Source organism: Corvus brachyrhynchos, unplaced genomic scaffold (genome assembly GCF_000691975.1).
Source record: "Corvus brachyrhynchos isolate BGI_N302 unplaced genomic scaffold, ASM69197v1 scaffold66, whole genome shotgun sequence".
NCBI lineage: Eukaryota > Metazoa > Chordata > Aves > Passeriformes > Corvidae > Corvus > Corvus brachyrhynchos.
In genome coordinates, this window is record NW_008238440.1 from 3,724,482 (window position 1) to 3,744,090 (window position 19,609).

At 46.1% G+C, this 19,609-nt stretch overlaps 1 protein-coding gene and 1 long non-coding RNA gene across 7 annotated transcripts in view; one reads left to right on the forward strand and one right to left on the reverse strand.

The window, feature by feature from the left end:
* The window catches only part of WTIP (Wilms tumor 1 interacting protein), an 82,566-nt gene that overhangs the window by 50,040 nt on the left and 12,917 nt on the right, over window positions 1-19,609 (forward strand). For all 5 annotated transcript variants that reach the window (XM_017736575.1, XM_017736576.1, XM_017736577.1 and 2 more), the window contains one exon: window positions 7,322-7,389. In XM_017736575.1, the coding sequence (XP_017592064.1) occupies window positions 7,322-7,389 (68 nt within the window). The remainder of the gene's footprint in view (window positions 1-7,321; window positions 7,390-19,609) is intronic.
* LOC108447237 overlaps window positions 13,339-19,609 on the reverse strand; it is a 51,044-nt gene continuing 44,773 nt past the window's right edge. For both annotated transcript variants that reach the window (XR_001862679.1, XR_001862677.1), the window contains one exon: window positions 13,339-13,557. This is a non-coding gene — a long non-coding RNA (uncharacterized LOC108447237). The remainder of the gene's footprint in view (window positions 13,558-19,609) is intronic.

Below are 19,609 nucleotides of genomic sequence, written 5' to 3' on the forward strand. Positions count from 1 at the left end.
TCCTGAAATAATGGGAGATCTTTACAGGCATTCTGGGCTGGTGGATGAGCCTGCAATTCCAAATGGTTTTTAAAGTGTGCCTTTCTCAATAGATCGTAACCATGAGGAGCTATTGTGTGAGTAAAGCACACATTTAGGATCCAATCCTGCATTCCTTAAAGTCAATGGGAGTCTGAGCGTGAAAGGAATGCAGGATTGGGTCCTGGAACAGGGGAGCAAAATTGTGTGCCAGATTGTTTTGAAAAGAAGAATACAGCACATCCACAGTAGCCACTTTTTAGTGTTTCAGATTTCAAACGGCTGGGGTCTGTGAAAAGTGGCTTCTGCCAACATGCAGTATCTTCTATTCAAAGGAATTTGGCATTGATTTTTTTTTTCTTCCCCTATCTTAAACCCCCTGAAAGCCCTGGAAATTCACCTCTTCTTTCACAAAGGCTGAGCATTATGAGGAGGGGAGGGGGCCGTGGCGGTTGGGGGATGGAAGTTTCTCCAAGCCAGGGGCTGGGCTGGAGCTCAGTCCCCTCCTGGCACCCTGACTGTGGTGGCAGCTTCATCGCAGGACCCCGGCACCGAGAGCTTGTGCTTGGTGGCTTTGTGTGAGTCCACTGTAGGAGACCAAGGAGAAAAATTTAATTAGCACTTATTGAGAGGTTAAAGCAGCCTTGGTTCACCCCGGCTCGCAATGGGTGGAGTGGCAGAAACCCTGTGGAAAGAAAACCTCTGTGCAGAGAGGCAGTGTAAGCCAGAGGGAGGGATGGGGAACTGCCGGCCCAAACTCACATGTGAGTAAAGGAGGAATGGTAACAAATAAAGAAAAAGTATTGGAAGCTTTTGTTTTCTTTTGGCACATTTTCAGTTCCTGGGCAGGCAAACCTCCTCTACTGCTTGAAAGGAAACAGCTCCTGGGTGAAATTCTGCACCCATTTTAGCCAGAGGTGACGGGGCAGAGGAGGTAGCAGCAGTGGCTTGTTATTACTTAATGTTTTCAATTATTATTTGTGTTTGTAAAATTTGGTATTCCTCTTGAAGTTTCAGCTCCTGGACTCATCTGGTAACTTAAAATTTAGCTTCCACTGTTCAGAAATAGTAGCTGTCAGACCTGGGGGGTTGTGGAGAACTGGTTTGGGTTCTGGAGGTTTCACTTGCCCTTCAGCTTTTGAGTTCTGTGTGTCCCAGTTCCTCAATCATCAGGTGGTGTCGCACAGGTGAGAGGGACAGTCAGTCCTTGCATGCCAAGAGAAGCTGCAGCATGTGCCAGAGGTTGGTGGGCAGTCATGCCCATTGTGCTGCTGCTGTGGGCGGGACCTTCAGGAGGACCCTGGGCTGAAAAAGTGCCTTTGGGAGTGTGGGCAGCCCATGGGTGCACCAACAACCAGCTCAGAATCAGAGCAGCCCCAGACCAAGAGCCAGGGCATTTTGCAAAACAAAATGACCAGGTTTGGCCTGGTAAAAGTTTACATTGCATTGAGTGATGGAGAGTGTGGCAGAGGTGGGCAGGCAGAAGTGTCTGCTCAGCTCAAGCTACCTTGTGTCTCATTGCACTTGCACAGGGCTTTGGGGCAATATGTGGGAATTTTCCTTCACTGTTATGGTAGCTGGGAAATATTTGAGCAAATGTTGTTGTGTATTAATCCTCTCTGTGTGTGTTTACTCATCACTGCAGTCTGAAGGCTTTGGGAGACTGTCACGTAAGGTGCTGGGATGAGACGAGTACTGGTGCTGGTGTCACATCAGTCACTGCAGAGATGGCATCTGAAGCAGTTAACAAGCAATTAGGTCCATGTTTGATATTGCTAACTAAAACAGGCACAATTCTTTGGTCAGCCAGGCATGAAAAGCTCAGGCTGCCACACTCAGGAAGCTGAACAAGTCATGGACCAGAGCTTCCAGAGCACGGAGATTCTCACTGAGTGTCCCGATCACCCTTAGCACTGACAGTTCATTAAATAAGAAGGGGGAAGAATCCCAAGGAGAGAAGCAATGTGAGATTTTTTTTTTCCCTCCAGAAAGAGCTGTTAAAGGAGGATGCTGTGGATCTGTCTTGCTGCTGTGAGACAAGTCAGGAGCTCCTGGGTGCCACTTGGCCAGCAGGAGCAGGGCATGGCTGCGCTGGGGGCTCAGGCAAGGCTGTGGTGCTGTGCAGGGCAGGGACAGCCACCCTGCCTGGTCCTGCAGCTGCCTGTGCCTTGGCCAGTGCCTGCACCTTCTCTGTGCTGCACAGCCATGTCCCCAGCCAACAGGAATGGCAGCCACTGGAGTGATACTCCGTGGCATTAACTTGGGCTGTTCAGACTGTTAATTAGCTCTGCTTTAACGAATTTCTCATCTTTAGCAGTGATACCTACAACTGAACTCTTGGATTGCACTCCATTTGGGAGGGTTTAATTACATTTTGTGGCTAAAATAGGATACTTGTTCCACACAGCTGTGACATTAGAAATAAGAGGACATTATTAGTCATTTCACTCTTTGTCCCCGCTAACACTGAAACTTTCACACATGGAGGTAGGAGAGGCACATCTGTTGAGAATACCTCGAGAGGGATCCTGATGGTGAGGAGGTGCTCTGCTGTGGGTTTTTCAGCACGCTGGTAGTCTCTGGGATGCGCCAGGCGTTATCTGGGAGGCAGGGCTGGGGCTGCAGCATTCCCATGATGTCAGAGGGGAGCTGTTTGTGTTTGAGTAGCATCAGGCATGGAGACAATGCAGGCTTCTCACATGAACTTGCTTACTCTACCGTACTACTAAATCATGATTTCCAAAAGGTTGTGTGTTTTTAATCATCAAAGTACTTAAAATACTATAATAATGCTTGGCACTTTTCAACTTCAAAGCATGCTGCAAACAGTAATTAGGTCTAATAACCCTGCTGTGACAGTGAGACATTCCTATCTCCTGTCTTACAGCGGTGAGGGGGATGTCAGCCCCTGATCCGGTTGCATCCATCCTGTGTGAGACAGGAGATCTTCCACTGAAGGCTGTGATTGATAAACTTACCTCCCCACAGGCAAATACTCACGGCCAGCAGCAGCAGGGAGGGCTTGGAATATGCTTTCCAGTCTAGAGGGAAGGGGGCAGGACACCTGCAGTGAACTTTCGGGCCATGTCCTCCACACTGTAAAACTTGGGCTGATTCACATTTCGTTCCATGGGGGCCTGGAACAGCATTTGAAACAGCATGGGAAAAAAGTTTTACTCCATCTTGGCTTCCTGGCTGGTGTGTTTTCACCACCCAGCAAAGTGTTCTGGAGACTGAGGAGAATACTTGTGGACAGCCTGTGTCAACTGGGGGTCATTTTTCCTTTTGCAAGCTGTCTTTGAGTTGAATCCTTTGATAAAGCAACAGCTCTCCCATTCCTTTTGGTTTGCAACATGTAGGAGATAAAAGTTGTGCAGGAAGTAATTGATAGACACATTTAAATAACAGAGACTTATAAACTGGTTAAACGTCCAAACCAGTGTTAAAAACCTAGAGATGATTCTGCTTTTAATTTTTTTTAAGAGTTCCACAAACCTGCATTCTTTTGGATGTTTGTCATGTTGGTTGCTATCACCAGTTGCTATCAGTCCTTGGGATAGAGTCATTTCTAGCTTTCATTTTATTATCTGCTAGATTATCTCATGAGTGTTTGCACTGTTTGCTGGAGTGTTCCTGAGGTCTGTGTCTCCCACCCGAGGTGGCGGAACTCCCTTGGCCTGGGGTGTCAGTCAGGAAATGGGAGTTACTTGTTTGTCTCTGGGAGTGCATAAGCTTTGTTTTCTATGGGAAAACAAGGCTGAAGAGCACTCGGGGGAGAAGGGGCTTCCCCCTAAAAGCTGCTGCTGGTGTCAGGAGCCTGTGCACAGGCGGGTGGCTCCCGCCCCGGGCCCGGTCCCCCTGCACAGTCCCTGTTCCTGCTGCTCTGTCGGGTGTGAAACGGAGCCTCTTCCTCGCTGCTGCTGCAAACTGGTCTGACAGGGCAGGCATGCCAAGGTGGGTATCCAGCAGGAGGAGGAACCAAGTGCAGTGTTTGTGAAACCCCACATTCGAGAACTCTGCTAGGCTGCTCATTATTATTGTAATGAGCCATCAGCAAGTTGCATCAAGTTTTGTCAGAAACTCTTGACTTTTTTTGTTTCAATATTATGAAAGCAAATAGTAACCAGGCTTGGCTAGACTCAGTCATTCAAAGGAAAGCCAAGCAGCAGGGCCTGTGTGCCAGTGGGCAGGGTGATATTACCTTCTCTGGCTGGCCAGGTGCTCAGCTCAGCTGGCTAAAGGAACATCAGGGGGTTTTTAACTTGAATTTCTGCCTAATTGACAATAACAGGTTACAGCTACACAGAACAGGCTGGTGCTGTGCAGGTTCCCAAGCTGCTCCAGGACCTTGAAAGATGAAGCCACTTTGTCCAGTACCAGGAGCTCAGGGCAGGCATCCCAACATCAAGGTGTTGCACCCACCCTGCTGCACCGCTGCCCTGGGGCTGGGGCCACCGCCACTGCCTCTCCTCGGGATTCCTGTCTCCCTGGCTGCAACTGCCTGCACTTCCCTCTTGATTGTAGTTTGCACATGATGCCCAGACACTCAGAGGGTGGTGTTTGACCATGTTCAGTGCTGTCATTTAGTAAACCCTTCTGGAGGGCAGTGGAATGTACACTTTTGCCTTTATTTCTAAAATGCAGGATGTAGAAGCCAATATAGGCATCCATGGTTGTTTGAGTGATAACTTGCTGTTTCTTGTTTGCGAGGTAACTATTGTATGGTCCCTGAATGAAATTCTTCTAAGGTAAAAGGCCTGTCAATCTTATTAATCATTGTTAATAATAGTCATTATCATGTGAGCAAGCTGCTTGCCTGCTTTATGAGTTTAGGCAAGTCAGTTCCCTAACAGGCGTCTTGTTTCTTTCAGCTGGAAAATGAGAGAAATGGTATTTTCCCTGAGTTTTGAAAGGTGTTGTGCTGGGAGTGCAGCGTAGAGGTGGCAGGTGTAGGGCAGGGAGAACAGCTCTCAATGCTGGGGAGGTGGGGGCTCGTGGGGCAGGCTGGGAGCAGGGATCCCACCAGTGCAGGGCTGATGTGGAGACTCACAGTGGGGCTGGGCACAGGGCAGCCAGCTGCCAAATGCATTTGAGACCTGCTGTGTGTGAGAGCCACTCCAGAACACTGGCTTTGGGTCAGAGGCTTCCCACTCCATCCCGGTCCAGGAGAGCGCTGATCCCACTGGTGATGCTGTGCTAAGGAAAGAACCAGAGCAGAATTTGTGCCGTTCCCATCAAGCTCAGCACTGGCAGGCTGGGGTACAGAGTGGGATGTCAGGGTCCTCCTGCACCTCCTGCAGTGCCTCCGAGATGCTGGCACCTCCCCGCCCTGGCGCGTTGCTCTCCTGCAGAGATCCTTCCAGCAACCGGCTCTGGGATTTGTCCCTAATCACCTCTGCTGCTTCTCACCACAGCGGCTGTGGGCTGAGGTGGTGGCCAGCGCTCCTTCTCCTGAAACACACGCCCGGCTCTGTGGGTAAGCACAGGGGAAGTGCTGCATCAGCATATCCAAGGCAGGTCCCTGTTCTGGGTGCAGCCACTTCATGTCCACCAGCTAAAGACAAGTTGTATGTCAGATCCAGTTGTAGGCTAGACCTGCAGAGACAACCTGTCCTTTACAAAGCCATTCTGGCCTCTTTCCTTTCTTCCTTTCTTTCTGTGTACTTTATCTTTCACTGGAGAGGTTAAAAAACATCTTTGATAAGCAGGAGGGAAGATCTAGATTTGGTTGCTCTTGCATGACTTGAGAGAGGCCCCATGGTCCCCTGATTGCTGTCCCAGCCCTGTGCCTTGTTCAGGGGATGGCCCAGTTTTACCTAAGACTCTCAGAGGGATGAGCACATTGCTCACGTCACCAGGGTCCTGGTCCCCACCAGAGCCACCGGGCAGCTGGAAAGACAAACAAGAGCTGACTCCACCTACCAGCAGTATGGAGACAGCAGCCCGTGAGATCGACGGCCCAAGAATGTGCACACAAAAGAAGCATTTCCCTCAGCCACGACAGTAAAACCACCAGACAACCGCATGCAGCATGTGATTTCCCAAAAGCATCAGCCCAGATCCCAACTCTTTGTGCCACACAGTTTCCCAGGATCAGATCACAGTGGCAACGTGTAAAAGGCGCTTTCAAGCACTCAAAATTAATCATATTTTCCTCAACATTGTTTATGGAAACCATGGAGAGTACTCCTGCCCCTCTGTGCTGCTCAGCTCGCCAGCCCTCGGTGTCAAGCCCTCCACGGAGATCGGTGGTGTTTCTGCTGGAGTTGGAGGAGACAGCCGGGCTGATTCCATGGAGTGAAGCTCCGGTAGTGACCTGGGATCTGTTGACCCGAGTTCCTCTTGCCCCCTCTTCCTTTCCCTGTGCCGCTGCTGGCACAGCCCGAGGCAGCCCTTGTCCATCTGGGGCTGCCGAGGGCTGCTGAGAGCTCCCACATGCCTGGGAGGCTTGGCCAGTGGGACCTGGCAGAGTGGGAATGAGGTGAGTTGGGATCAGTGTGGTTTCCCTTTTCCCTCTCTGGTTTTACACTGGTGAAATGGCACTGCTTTCTGCAGAGCTCTGATCTGCTGGATCTACAAACTGACCGGGGTTGGTGGTTCTTGAATTCCTGGTTTGCATCCTTTCTGTTGGGACTCTCTGGAGTCTGCTGTGCATTTCTTCACTGTAAAGGGAGCCATCAGTTAATGACTATCACAGGCTTTGTCACTCAAGTTCTGCATGGGCTAATGAAATGGCAAATGTCAAAGCTTGAATGCAAAATTTCTTGTTTTCTGTGTGATTTTCCTGCCCTTCCCTCCATCATGTGTGCCTTGTACTGCAGGGAGCTGCTGTGACATTGATTATTAATATTCTTGAGCGTGGCAGGGGCATCCGTATGCAGTATCCCTTGGGTAGTCCTTTGGAGACAAATGCTGCTGCTGTTGATTGCAGTGGATGTGAGCCTGCTGGGATTTTATCTGCCAAGAAAATTGTCTCAATTTGCAAAGGAGCCTTTTCCCCCAAATAATTTTTGAGTTGAGATTGCAAGTTTTTCAGGAACCGGTATCAACTGGGTTCCATAACCTGCACTTAAAGATAACATTTAGTTGGTACCTAAGGCAAGGTTTGGTATCTGATTGGGTAAGGCCAGATAGAGCAAAGAGCCTGACCCTCAGCCCTGGCTCTGGATGGGCCCTCCAGGGAAGAGAGGGGCCAGGAACAGACCCCACAGACAGGTACAGGGGGTGTGCTTTTCACTTTGCATCCTGAACGACTGGGTTTGGGGATAGAGAACAAAATTCTGATGGTCCTGTGTTTTAACAGGGAGAAGACTACGAGGAAAAGCATTCTACAATGTCAATGGCAAGGTGTACTGTGAAGAAGACTTCCTAGTAAGTAAGATTTCAGGCTTTTTTTTTCTTATTTCTAAAGCAAATTGTTGTTTTATATTGGCTTGTTTGCTCTGAGAGACAGTTTGATGATGCAGGGCCTCCTGCCAGGGGTGGAATTGGGAATCATTTACCACTGACTCCACAAGAGCACGATCAGCCCCTTGGTTTGAAGTGGTGGCTGTAAAACCAAGTACATAACTGTCCATAAGCCATCACAAAGTGTAAATTATGAGAATAAACACTGGAGCTGCTCAAGCTTGGGACTTGAATAGCAGCCACAGAGCCTTGCCTGCCAAGCCTGAGCTCGAAGTCAAACATCTGGGGAATACCAATCATAACAGGAGGGAGACGTTTGTGCCGGGAGCACGTCAGGGCTGTGCACAAAGTTGCTTTGTTGAGGCACAGTTTAATCACTGCTCTGCTCACAGGGCTGTGGGGCTGAGTTGTGATTAGCTGGGAACTGTTGGCCATGGAGGGGCAAGTCAAGTTCTCTCCCTGCTCACAGATTTTGTAAGTGCTTTACTTTAATAGAGACTCAGGAAAAAACAAATGAAGCCTGTTGCTGAGCTGCGTTGTTCCAAAAATAAAATATTTGTGCAATTAAGGGTGAGGATTGTGCAGTGCACAGCAAATGATTCGATAAGTACAGACCATTTAGAATTAAGAAGAAGAGGATGGCATAGCTGGGAATTGCAATTAGAGAGCAGTGATATATTTTGGCTTAGAGGAAGCTGAATTTATGCCACCTTATTTACTGAAAAACCATTAATTTAGAAGCTTGGATCTTCCAGAACAACTTTTCATTTCTAATGGAAATATAATCATGCTTTTTGCAAAGGAATTATTCAAACTATATCTCCCAACAAAATTGTTACTGGCAGTTCAAATGCATTTCTCATCAATACAATCCATAAAAATCACGGAAATTCCTAAAATATAAGCCATCTTTGCCTTCATGTGTTACACCTTTACTGTGAGCTGGAGCCTGTTGGAAAAAAAACCCAAAATGTGTTTTGTGCAGAAAATAAGTATCTTGTTATAATCGAAACTTGTTACTGTTTTGCTTGCATTCTGGAGAGAATTTTTTTTTTTCTCTTCCTTGCTTTTTTCAGCTTTCTTTCCTGTGTTTCTGCAGAAGCACAGCGAGGAGGGGAAGAGGTGGAGTGTGAGAGGGAGGGGCTCAAACCCTTGAGATTTTTCGTTTGAACTGTGTTGGAATGTACTTTCCCCATGATCAAAACCTTTCATCCAGACTTAATGACATGATTGTTGTTATTAGCTTGTCATTTCAGCCTATACACAAGAATTTTAAATCTAAAAATCGTAATCTTTTGGAGAACATTCAGTTTTCATGGGGTGGGGGGGAAAGCTCTTTATCTCAGGCATGTTCTGTAGTGGGTTTCTGAAGGAAGATACTTGCAGAGATTTTCCAAGGAAAACTGAGATTAAGGACTTGATAGGAATAAACTTTCTGCAAGTTAGGGAACTGTTGGGACATTTAAGGCACAGATTTAAAAGCCCAAACTTCCCACAGGTGTGTTTTAGCAGATTCCCAGGAGCACAGAGGAATGGGGGAGAAGCAGACCAAGGGACGCTGTGTAAGTCAGCAAGAAACCAAATTCTGACATTGTCCCTGCTTGTGGTAATCTTGCTGCTTCTCAGGAAGTAATAGCATCTTCTCTCAGCTCCCCTGAGCAAATGTCATAGCAAGAATCCTAGGAATTGTATTGTTTCACTAACGAAATCAAACAACCTTGCCTATTTTAGAGTTCTGTGAACAGGGAAAGCTCAAAGCTTTTCTCAAAGTTGAAAGGAAAGAGGCTGCAAAGTCACCATTAAAAAGGAAATTATTTTAACTGCTTCATCTTCCCAGGTCTTCCTCCTGAACACTTCGAAACCCCAATCCTCTCTAAGAGGCATTTTCAGTCCAAAGCAGAAAACCCAATGCTTTTTCTGTATAACTGAGAATTTCAGTCTCTACTGTGAGTCCAGTTCTTTAGTGCAGCTTCATTACAGTGCAGCAGGATTCCCTGCTGACACTGTGGAAGTGGAATGTTAGGGAAGTTAAGGCAGGGGGATAAGAAAAAGATTATTTCAGTTTGGGAATGTAAACAGATACAGTCTAACTGCATTATAATTGTATGGCTGCTACGAAAATGCTGCCTGCCATGGGTATCCTTCCTCTTTCTTGGCTTTTGTTTGCCTGGGAATTGATCAGGAGAATCAGATGCTCCTCTAGGTTTGGGGGCGGGGTCACAGCTCTGTGGATTTGCAACCCCGCTTGTGACCAAGTTATTTCAACCAGCAGGGATTAGAAAGCACAGCAGCTTCAGAAAATGTGGGCAGGAGGTGCAGTGCTGTCCCACTGGGGGCACTGGTGACACCCAGGTGAGAACGGGCCGTGTGTACCTGGCTGGGTTTGCACCAGCCACATGATCGTACCACGGCTTCCCAGGGACAGACTGAGAGGTTGGTGTTTCCTTGCTCACAGTCCCACCGAGGCAGCAGTGGCCTGAATGAGCCCCTCGTGTGCTTCCCAGCAAGAGGCATCCCGAGGGGAAGCTGCTGTGCTGTCAATGGGGGACAGAGGAGCCTCCCTGGTACCTGGAGGAGAGCCCGTCCACTTCCCTGGGAGGGCTGTCATTCCTGCAGAGCTCTGGCAGTCCCGACTGCTGCATCTCTTTATCCCATTCATTTGTTGCAGGTGCTTCTTCCCTATCCCTGGAGTCTCACTGGGTATGTCCTGCAGGCCAGTCCGGGCAGGACACAGCGACTTTGGGGCTGCAACAAGTAGCACATGAGCAATGATGGGCAGAAAAGGTGAACTGGCTTTTGATATGAATGAATGCAGAAAATTTTAGTGAAGAACGGATATTGTTTATGGGTTTCTTCCTACTGTAGCTGCTAGAAATATTTAACATCCTATAGATGTCACTATTTTATTCCTCCTGCAATACTGCAGTTTGCTGTGCCAGACCAGCTCCTGCTGGAGCTCTCTCCAGAGCTGCAGTTAATGGCTCACATGGGATACTTGGTTCTTTAACTACCACTCACTCACGACAAATCAGCTCTTCCTCTCAATCAAAGGTGGTACATGGAATTCACTGCAGTGTCATGTATGGTCCCTGAAGCCAAGACCTTGAGAAGACCCATTTTCCAGTCCTTTCAAATGTTTGACTCTTGTAAGAGCCCTCCTTGGCTAAAGTGTCCTCCTGGAGGTTCAGCCAGTGCCGGGGCCAGCTGCTCCAGGGGGTGTCTTCCGTTTGCACTCTGGCTGTGAGCTCCTGTGCAGGTCACATTTGAACAGAGCGCAGTTGTCACTTCAAGCATAGCGAGCACCGAGAGCTTTGGCTACCAACTGCTTCCAAAAAATCAGTCGGTAAAAGTGTGGCATGAGGAGCTGCTGGCATCAAACTTCCCAAATCTGCCCCTTTCTTGCAAAAGTGCTTTTGATTTGGAGACACAGGTCATGAGTGAGCTGTTGCTGGTGCTCCTGGTGAGCACTGTGAGGCTGCCCCAGGACACCCCACACTGCCCCTGCAAAAGCCACAAGGTACATCCTTCTGGCAAATAGTTCTCCCATGTTTGCTCTTACTGAGGGCACAGTCTCAGTACCAGGTTATTTTGAGCTTATTTTGCTCATTCTTTGCAGGGAAGAAGTGTTAGAAGTGTTTAGCCCCACTGTGGAGCTGTAGATGGGATAGGGATGCCACAGTGCTGCCTTCTGTGGGGCTGGGAATGGATGGCTGGGGCTGGGAATACCCTGCACCTGGAGGAAATGGAATACCTCTGCCTTCTGGGGTTATTTTTGTCAGCCTCCTGCTTCCAGCCCTGATTAGCTGCACATTCCCTCAGTGCTTAAACCCAAGCCATATTGGCTGAATGTAGAGAATGAATCAGATTAAAAAAATAAATCCACAGATAATTCTACTTCTGCCTAAGCATGGCACAGACATTGCCTGATCTGTGCCATCTCCAGTAGGATACCACATGTGTGAGGAGCAGAAAGAACGAAAACAGCCCCCCAAACTTTACATTGCTTTGCTTTAGCTCAGGGGAAGATCCAGTTACTCCTTTAAATGCCACCTTAAGGTAATAAGTCCAGCAATAGCCAAGTCTTGCCCCAGCCCTGTTAGGAGAGTTATTTCATGAAAGGAAATAAAACAAATGACAGTTTAATCCTTTCCTGAAAGCTCTTCGGACACAGATGGCTAACTAGCCATAACAGAGACACTGTTCCTGGTGAAGTGAACAAAAAATAAATGCCTTACTGTATAATAAATAATCCCAGTCAGATGTTCTTGTTTCATTTTGTTGATAAATTGCTGCATAATCATAGGTAAAGGAAAAATAGCTCAATAATTTTAATTTGTCTTTCCTTTTCAATGCTTAAATATCATGTTAAGAAATTCTTTAAAAAATACTGTTTTGCTTGGCAAAAAACACTTTAAAAATGTCACCAAAGCAGCCTGAATCTTAGATCTATTATCTCTCTCTTTTTTTTTTTCCCCTCTTTTTGATAGGCTTTTCCTTTTTCTCTTGAGGTAATGAACATTATTGAGTGGGGGTCCAGCTGAGGTTAAGAAATGAGAGAATTTCCCTCGAGGGAGGAGATGAGAGGGAAAATGAACCTCGTGACAGATGTTAGTTACATTGCTTAATGCACTACTGGAAGACGCTCAGATGCTCTGGAAATAACCTATTACAGACACCACAGGCTGCAGTGCATAGCATTAAGGTCATCCAAAACTTCCCCTTTTAAGATTTTCTCTTCCACTGTCTTAAAACTTTGCCAAATTTAATCATTTAGGCTGAACTTCTTCATGCTAGGTTTTTGCCTCTGGCTAACTTTGCTGTCATTAGTTGTTGGAAGTTTCATCTAGAGCTGTTCATGCATTTCATTGAGTAAAACTGGAGGAACTCTGCCCATAAATCCTCAAAGAGAAAGGCTCTAAAAACTTGGTTTTGCAAATGGTGACCATAAAGAGACTCTGTGCATTGCAAACCTGCAGGAGCCTTTAGGAGTCCCCTTCCTGCCCTTCCCAGGAGAGTGCCCAGCCCCTGTGAGGGCTGTGGCAGGAGGAGGGCAAGCAGCCCACGGCCCCAGCAGAGCCCCTTGCAGCCCTGCAGCCTCTCTGTCTCTCTCCAGCCTTCTTTCTCCTCTCCATCCAGTCTGGTGGGATTCTGGATCCCTTCTCCCCTACACCAGCCACAGGTTCCCAGCCAGGACACTTCTCTTGGCTGGTCACTGCAATGGAAGTTGGCTACAGAGGACATACGGGGCTTTGTCTTACACCCACAACCGTAAAATTGACAATGATTTCAGAAATGCAAAAGTATCAGGGTGTGCAAAACTAGTAGGCAGGTGGGAAATGGAAATGCTCAGCCTTTCATGGTGGAAGGGACAGGATATCAACTGAGGAGTAGCTGAGTGATGGGCAGCTCATCAGAGCAGGGCTTGCACCTTCATCTCCTGTAGCACCAAAACACAGCAAGACCCTTACCCCAACCAGGGCCCCTGAGCATGGCTGCAGTGTAAATATTAATACTAATGAGGCTTTTCTTCTCAGTTTGTGCACATGCTGTTTTCCAAGCCTGGCAGTGTGGGAAATGGCCTGTCCCACTTGCTGGGGCCCTCAGAAGATAGTTTTTATTTAGTGTAGTGGAGGCTGGTGTCAGCTGGAGTCAGAGGTTTGATTTTCCATCTCAGCGACTGTAAATGTTTGGAAGTCCCCCTTGGGAGGGAGCCCTGGGACTGGTGCATTAGTCAGAGAGCCCATTTCTGCTGAGACTCTTTTAGAAAAAAATAGACTCAGTTGAAAAGGTGAATGATTGAAGTTGCAGCTTGTGTCCATTTCGTATCTAATGGGAATCACAGAGCAAATGGAGTTCTAGATAACTGGGAGGATGTTGTATTTAGGAGACTTGCTATTAGGAGCCATACTCCAGTCAGAGAGCAGACAGACACGGGTGTTTATTGATATGTTCAAAGAATGATGGAATCAAAGCATGGAAAGGGATTTGCTGCAATACTCCTGATATACACAAGCATAAGGAAGTCTGTGAGGGTTTTCAAGGTGCTGATGGCTCTAGGTTGGGACAGGAGGTGCTTTCAGGTTCCAGAGGCATCATGAATCCTAAGTGTTGCTGTGCTCCCAGATGCTGTCACTGAAAACAAAGGCAAACAGTTAATAGCGTGTTTGTTCCTAATCGGGGCACGAGGGAGTGCAGTCATGTTGCTGCTTGTGTGTGTCTTGCTCCAGCCCCTGCCTGCCAAAAAAATTTGAATACTTTCCTTCCTTAGTTTTCCCTAAGTTTGTGGTGTGCCAGTGGTCCCAGATTTATTTTATAAATGAATTTGACAGTAATGATGATTAATTGGGGTATTCTGAATTGAAGCATTGGGTCAAACCTACAGATGAGCTTAAAATTCAAGTTTCATAATTATCTAGGGATAGTCAAATATTGGTCTGCCTCTGCACTTTGGACTTGGATGTGAATCAGCATGAAGAGTGTGTAGAGCTGGCAGTTTGGGTTCACCTCTCATTGCAACACAATTCCAGAGTGCTGTATCCTGGATCAAGAAGTTACAAGTCCACTGAAACTGGTGGCAGAACTCCCGTTGTCTTCAGAGGGGTGTCTGGGTTTTGTCCCAAGGATTCATCCCAGAGGACAAAGTTTTAAAGCTGGGGCCCATAAACAATGAGAGAAGCTGAGGGTGAAGGCTTGTGAGCACAGCGTGCAGGACACACCGCAGGCCTCACTGGGCAACACTGGGGGCCACAAGAGGAAACCAGCTGGAGTCCTGAGACATCTTGGTTTTATAAAAGAGCAGTACACAGGTGGTACCTAGGCCCAGGTGATAATGTAGATAAACATAATGTGATGAAATTTCCATGTGTGAGTAAGATCTGCGTTCACTAAAAGGGCGCTCAGCATTTCCTGAACTGGCTTGCAGATTGTTAAATGAGTCGCAGGAATCACCTTCTGGGACATGGCAAAAGAGACAAGGAAAGGCCAAGACAGGTTTTTTCTGAGATGTATCACTATTGACTACCATTTTTAGCTATCCTGTATGGTACAGTTGCTGGTGGAATGTTTGGAAGTGTGTTACGAAGGCCAGTTGGTTTCACGCCACATAATCACTCCCCTATTTCCTCTTGAGATGGTGATCCAAATAGTCAGACTATCCATTTTTCTTAATATTACACTGAAAAGTAAATTACAATAACTGAAGCACACTTAAAAGACCTAGAGCTCTTTCTAATTATGTCCTAACTCCTGCCACACACTTGTAAGCAGACAGCATTAATTTTTTCCTATGGGAGAGTTAAAAAAAGACCCATGTGAGAAAGTGGCATGTTTCCACTTTGGTAATAAACGTCAGTATTAGATGCTGTTATGTTCTGAATTGAAATCTCTCAACAACTGTTTTGAATAAAATCCAGATAATTTTTTTTCCAGGAAGATAGGTGCTTGTGTAAACAGTTTCTTTCCGTGTATGCAGTAGATGGTAGCTGTGATGGTAAATAACCTGAAGCAAGAGTATAGCTCTGTGCAGTGTGAAGTGCTTTACAGTGTGAATCAAGTCAATAAATGTTGGGCTCTGTAATATGATGCAGAGCTAAAGCTGTTTGTTCAGCCTTTTTTCTTGATCATTGTCACTGTGAAGCTCCCACAGGAGTTTGTTTAAGGAAGATCTAGGTAAGAAAATCATTAGTGGCTCTTAATTAATCACACAGCAAAGTAGCCTTGATGAGTGCTCACCCAGGGTCCCTGCAGGTGCTGTAGGATGTAAATGGCTGGTCCCTTCTCAGGGCTATAAAATGCCTGACTGCCAGAGGCAGAGTTCAGGACCAGCTGAATTCCTGGGTCTTGGCAGAGTTTTGTGCATGGCCAGACTACCTCCTACCTCTGTGCAGAGTGTGGAGTCCCTCCTTGCCCTGTCCTTGTCCTTCAAACATAACAAAGTGGAAAGACAGAAGCAAGAAGGCAAACTGCTGTGTAGTGTTTCCTCATGGACAGCAAGACAGAGTGAAGCAATAGGATTTATGAAAGGGTTTCAGCAGGAGGAAGAGTAAAGTTGTGGACTGTTTTCCTTCAGTTAATCTGTCACCTGCCACGAGGCTCCTTTATCTTTGAGCCTGAGAAGGCCCCATTTTGTCCAGTTCATTTTAAGCACTGTATTTAAATATGTGTGTAAAAAACAACAAAACCCCATCTGCATGAATCCAAATTTCATATTTGCTCCCTCTCTTAATGTGATCCCATGAATTTCTTACATTGTTGTGTCCCATGTAGTAAGGGTCCCATGCAGAGAGCAAACAATACAGCAGTGAGAAGACAGATGCTCTGCTAATGGGAAACCAAGGAGCAGAGAGTCTGTGAGGGATTACAGGCAGCCTGGGGTAGGAATACGTTATTAGCATAGCACCCAATTCAGAAATTAAATGCCTGAAGCATTTTGGCAAAAACTCCTTATCATCCCGCTCAAAAGCTCTTAAAGCATAAAAGAGTAGGAATCTCAAGCCTAGGCTGAGCAGCCACGTTCGGTGACTTTGCAGTGCTGCAGCAGTGAAATGGAGATTTTACAGCTTCATACCATTACCGGGGCAGCAGCTGCCACACCCACTGAAATGTAACCCACTTGCTCTGCTTGCACAAACCTTCAGCAGGTTTTGAACATCCTCATCAAAGAGGCAAATGGGCCTGAATGAGATTCCAGGGTCTGTTTCCAGGAGGAAGGTTTTGTTTTGTTGAGTGCATAACAGCAGGGAAGAGCACCAGCCCCTCCTTGGGCACGGTTAGGCATGTGAGGGAGGAGCAGTGACATGTCTTTTCAGAGGCCTGACATTGCCCAAGGTAGAAAGTTTGGGTCCTGAAGCCTTTTTCAGGCAAACTATTTTCTGAATGTTTTTCTTTTGAAAATCATGATGGGAACATCAAACTTTGAAAGACCCTGGTACACAACCAAGATTTGCTACAGGACTGAGAGCAGGCAGGAGAGATTGTTTCACATAGTACTTGGTGGGATTATCCTCCATGCATAATTGTTCATTATATGCTCCAAATTCATTGTTAATTTCTTTTAGATATATTGCATATTAGACAGAAGAGTTATAAACCCCAAGATTATCACAGGAGGATACTAACCGGCCTAAATATTCAGGACAGAAGGGGACTTGTTTTCCTCTTACATTGAAACAAAGACTCTTGGACAGGATCATTAGAGATTTCTCTTTTTTTTGTCTGTTTGATAATCAAAGTATATTGGACAGCAAACAAAAGAAAAGTTCAGTCAGCCAAGTCTTCTACTTTATTTTTACTCCTCTATTCTAATATAATTAACATATTTCTCAAGGTTTATTTAGTTTCCCAGAATCTTATTTTATATAAGTATCATTGGGGAGCTGAATTACAAAGTCTTGATTTGTGCATATAAAATGAGATTTTATTATCCTGCTAGAGAAGACAAGGACAAGGTAAATAAGGAAGGAAATGAGAAAACAGTTGAGACCAGACTAAGAAATCAGGAAAAATAATATGCCAGCTCTTCAACTTGCACTTTGTTTTCTTTGCATCCTGTTGTATCCAGTACTGTACTCCTGAGTCACAGAAGGGAGAGTAAAGGGTAACACTTCATTTTCAGCTTAGAATTTCAGAGCTGGTCTTTTAATAACAACTTCTTTCATTGTTTTTATATATGCTTAAGGAGTATCTGTAATGAATATTAGGGAGAGTTCAAAACTACGCTTCCCATTTGTTGTGGATACAGAGTGTCCATAGACTTCGGACTGTTCCCGTCCACACTGAGATTGGTCTGTATTTACATAACTTTACTGCTCTGCCAACAAAATACTTCAAGAACCTGGCACAGAGGGAACCCTTATAGAGTAAGGCTAGAATTGAGCCCCACAGTGCTTAGATCCTGAATGAAATTGTACCTATGAATGCCATGGGAACAAGAACCAGAGCCGAGATTGGGCTTCTCCATGAGGGTCTTGCCTATCAGCCTGTGTCACTTCACTGCTTTACCTCCATCTCTTTTTCATGCCTTTCTGTGAATGGGGGCTGGTGTGCTCAAAAGCTCTTTTTACCCCTCCAACTCTGTCAGGAATAAAAAAGGCTCTAAGTCTGTGTAGTGAAACCTTTTCCTCTCCTGCAGTTACCTGTTCACAAGCTCTGGGGGACCAGTGCTTCTCCCAGCCAGCCATGCTGGGAGCCCACCCTGGGAGGCTCTTGGTGTGCTGAGAGACAATAAAGAGGCTGTTCTGCTTTGTCTGCAGTCTGGAGCAAGTCACAACTCCTCTCCCATTGCACACACAAGATCTGTGAACGTTGTTAATAATCGAGTGCTTCAAAGACAGACATTGACAATTTTAATTAGTATTTTAAGACTTTCAAGCTCTGCTTCTAAAATTCAAAGCTTAGTACAGTAGCCCTGTTTGAACACTCCAAATTAAGATCAAACAGTGCAAAGAAGCAGTTTACAGTAAGCTCCAGAAATGTTGAGAAAGTAATTTATTGTTTTTAGCAGCAGTGTCCACAGTACTGCCATCCTGTAGAAAACAGTGCTGCTGGGCTCTGAGGCTGTTCTCTTTTTCAGTCCAAATAGGTTTAAAACACAAGCAGACCTGAATCCAAAACCCTGATCTCACTGAACCAGGCCTTCAGTGTGTTTGGGACTGACCCTGTGACCAGGAGAGAGAAGAGTGTAGTGGTAAAGGACAGCTCCCTGAGCCCATGAAATATTTTGTCACTGCTGTTAGACTTACTGCCATTTAGCAAAGTCTTCTTAATTGGGTAATCTAGTTCTGGATGTGTTTGACTAATAACAATTCTCTTGTTAAAAACAAATCATGGTTTTAATTTAATAGGGTTAGTTATATAAAGAGTGATTTTGTGTCAGCAAAGCCTTTCTTTCTGACAAACACTATGATTTATGACAATCTAGTTAGCAATAAATGCCATTAATCTGACCACTGTCCCATTCTGTTCCTGGGGAATAATGTCCCCTCTTAATCAATAGCTGGGTGAATGCTCCTTTGCATTCCTTATCAAATGACAGCCAGATGGTGCTGGTAAATTCATTCCAGCAGGATTTTAGAATTAGGTGGGTTTGTGCTGTTGTTAATCCTCTGCTGTCTGTGTCACTAGGACCTGCCCACCTGTTTCCAGTAAGCCTGGAGTTCCCAGCCCTAGGAAGCAGTCTAGCCAGAGGGTTGCTCAGCCACAGTGCAGCCAAGAAACATCCCTAGCAATGAGACCTTTTTCTGCATTAGTAAGAAGAACAAAAAAGCAAATGAAAGCAGTATCTTACAGGAACAGCCAGCTAACACTGCCTGCGTCTGTATTTGTTCCTCAACACCCTCATCTCTTCTAGGAAAGTTTCAAAGTTTCTTGAGACCGCATGAGCTGTGTTTCTTAGGGCACAGTAAGTTTTGGCCTGTGTCAGTTGCTATTCCATCGTTTACTGACTTCTGGGCCCATCAAAGTGTCTACAAGACCTTTTTCTTCATAGTCACTTTGTTGCATAGCAACAATAATTTTGTCTCCAACCTATTGATCCAACATAACGTGTAATCCCCTCACTCCAGTGAAAAGGAAAACATATGGCAGCTCCAGGCTGGGAACCACAGGCTTTTGATGTGAGGGGACGGTTAATCCCCACTAAACCAGGGGGGAATGGAGCAAGATATAAGCTCTGTTGGGGCTTAGAGGATGCATTAGGTGCCTGAGCCAATTAACCTGTGTTCTAGGAGAAGAGTCTGGTTTACATTCATCCTCCCCTCCTCATCTTTTATCTTGTGCAACTAAAGCACATTTCAGGTGAGCTCTGCTAAAAGAGCATCACTGTGCAACACCCCCAGAAAGGTGAGCACCCCTTCTTTCTGGCAGGACGGTGCACACACAGCTCTCAGCTGAGATGGGGCTGCAGAGGGCGAGGGAGAGTTCAAGCCACTGCAAACACCAAGTTTCAAATGTACATGGCTGGAGTTGCTCACAAAGATGTCTCTTGTTTGTAGGGGGTGGTTTGGTAGGTCAGTCTGATAACCTGGATGGTTTTTCTATACCTCTAAACAGAGGACTAAAAGCAGACCTTGGCATCTGAAACAGGATCTGCTTTGGGGACAGGAGCACAAAGTTAAGGTCAGGACCACTCAGGCAGGGAACACAGAGCTTTGGTCCCAAGCAGGCAAAGCATCTCCCCACAGCTGTG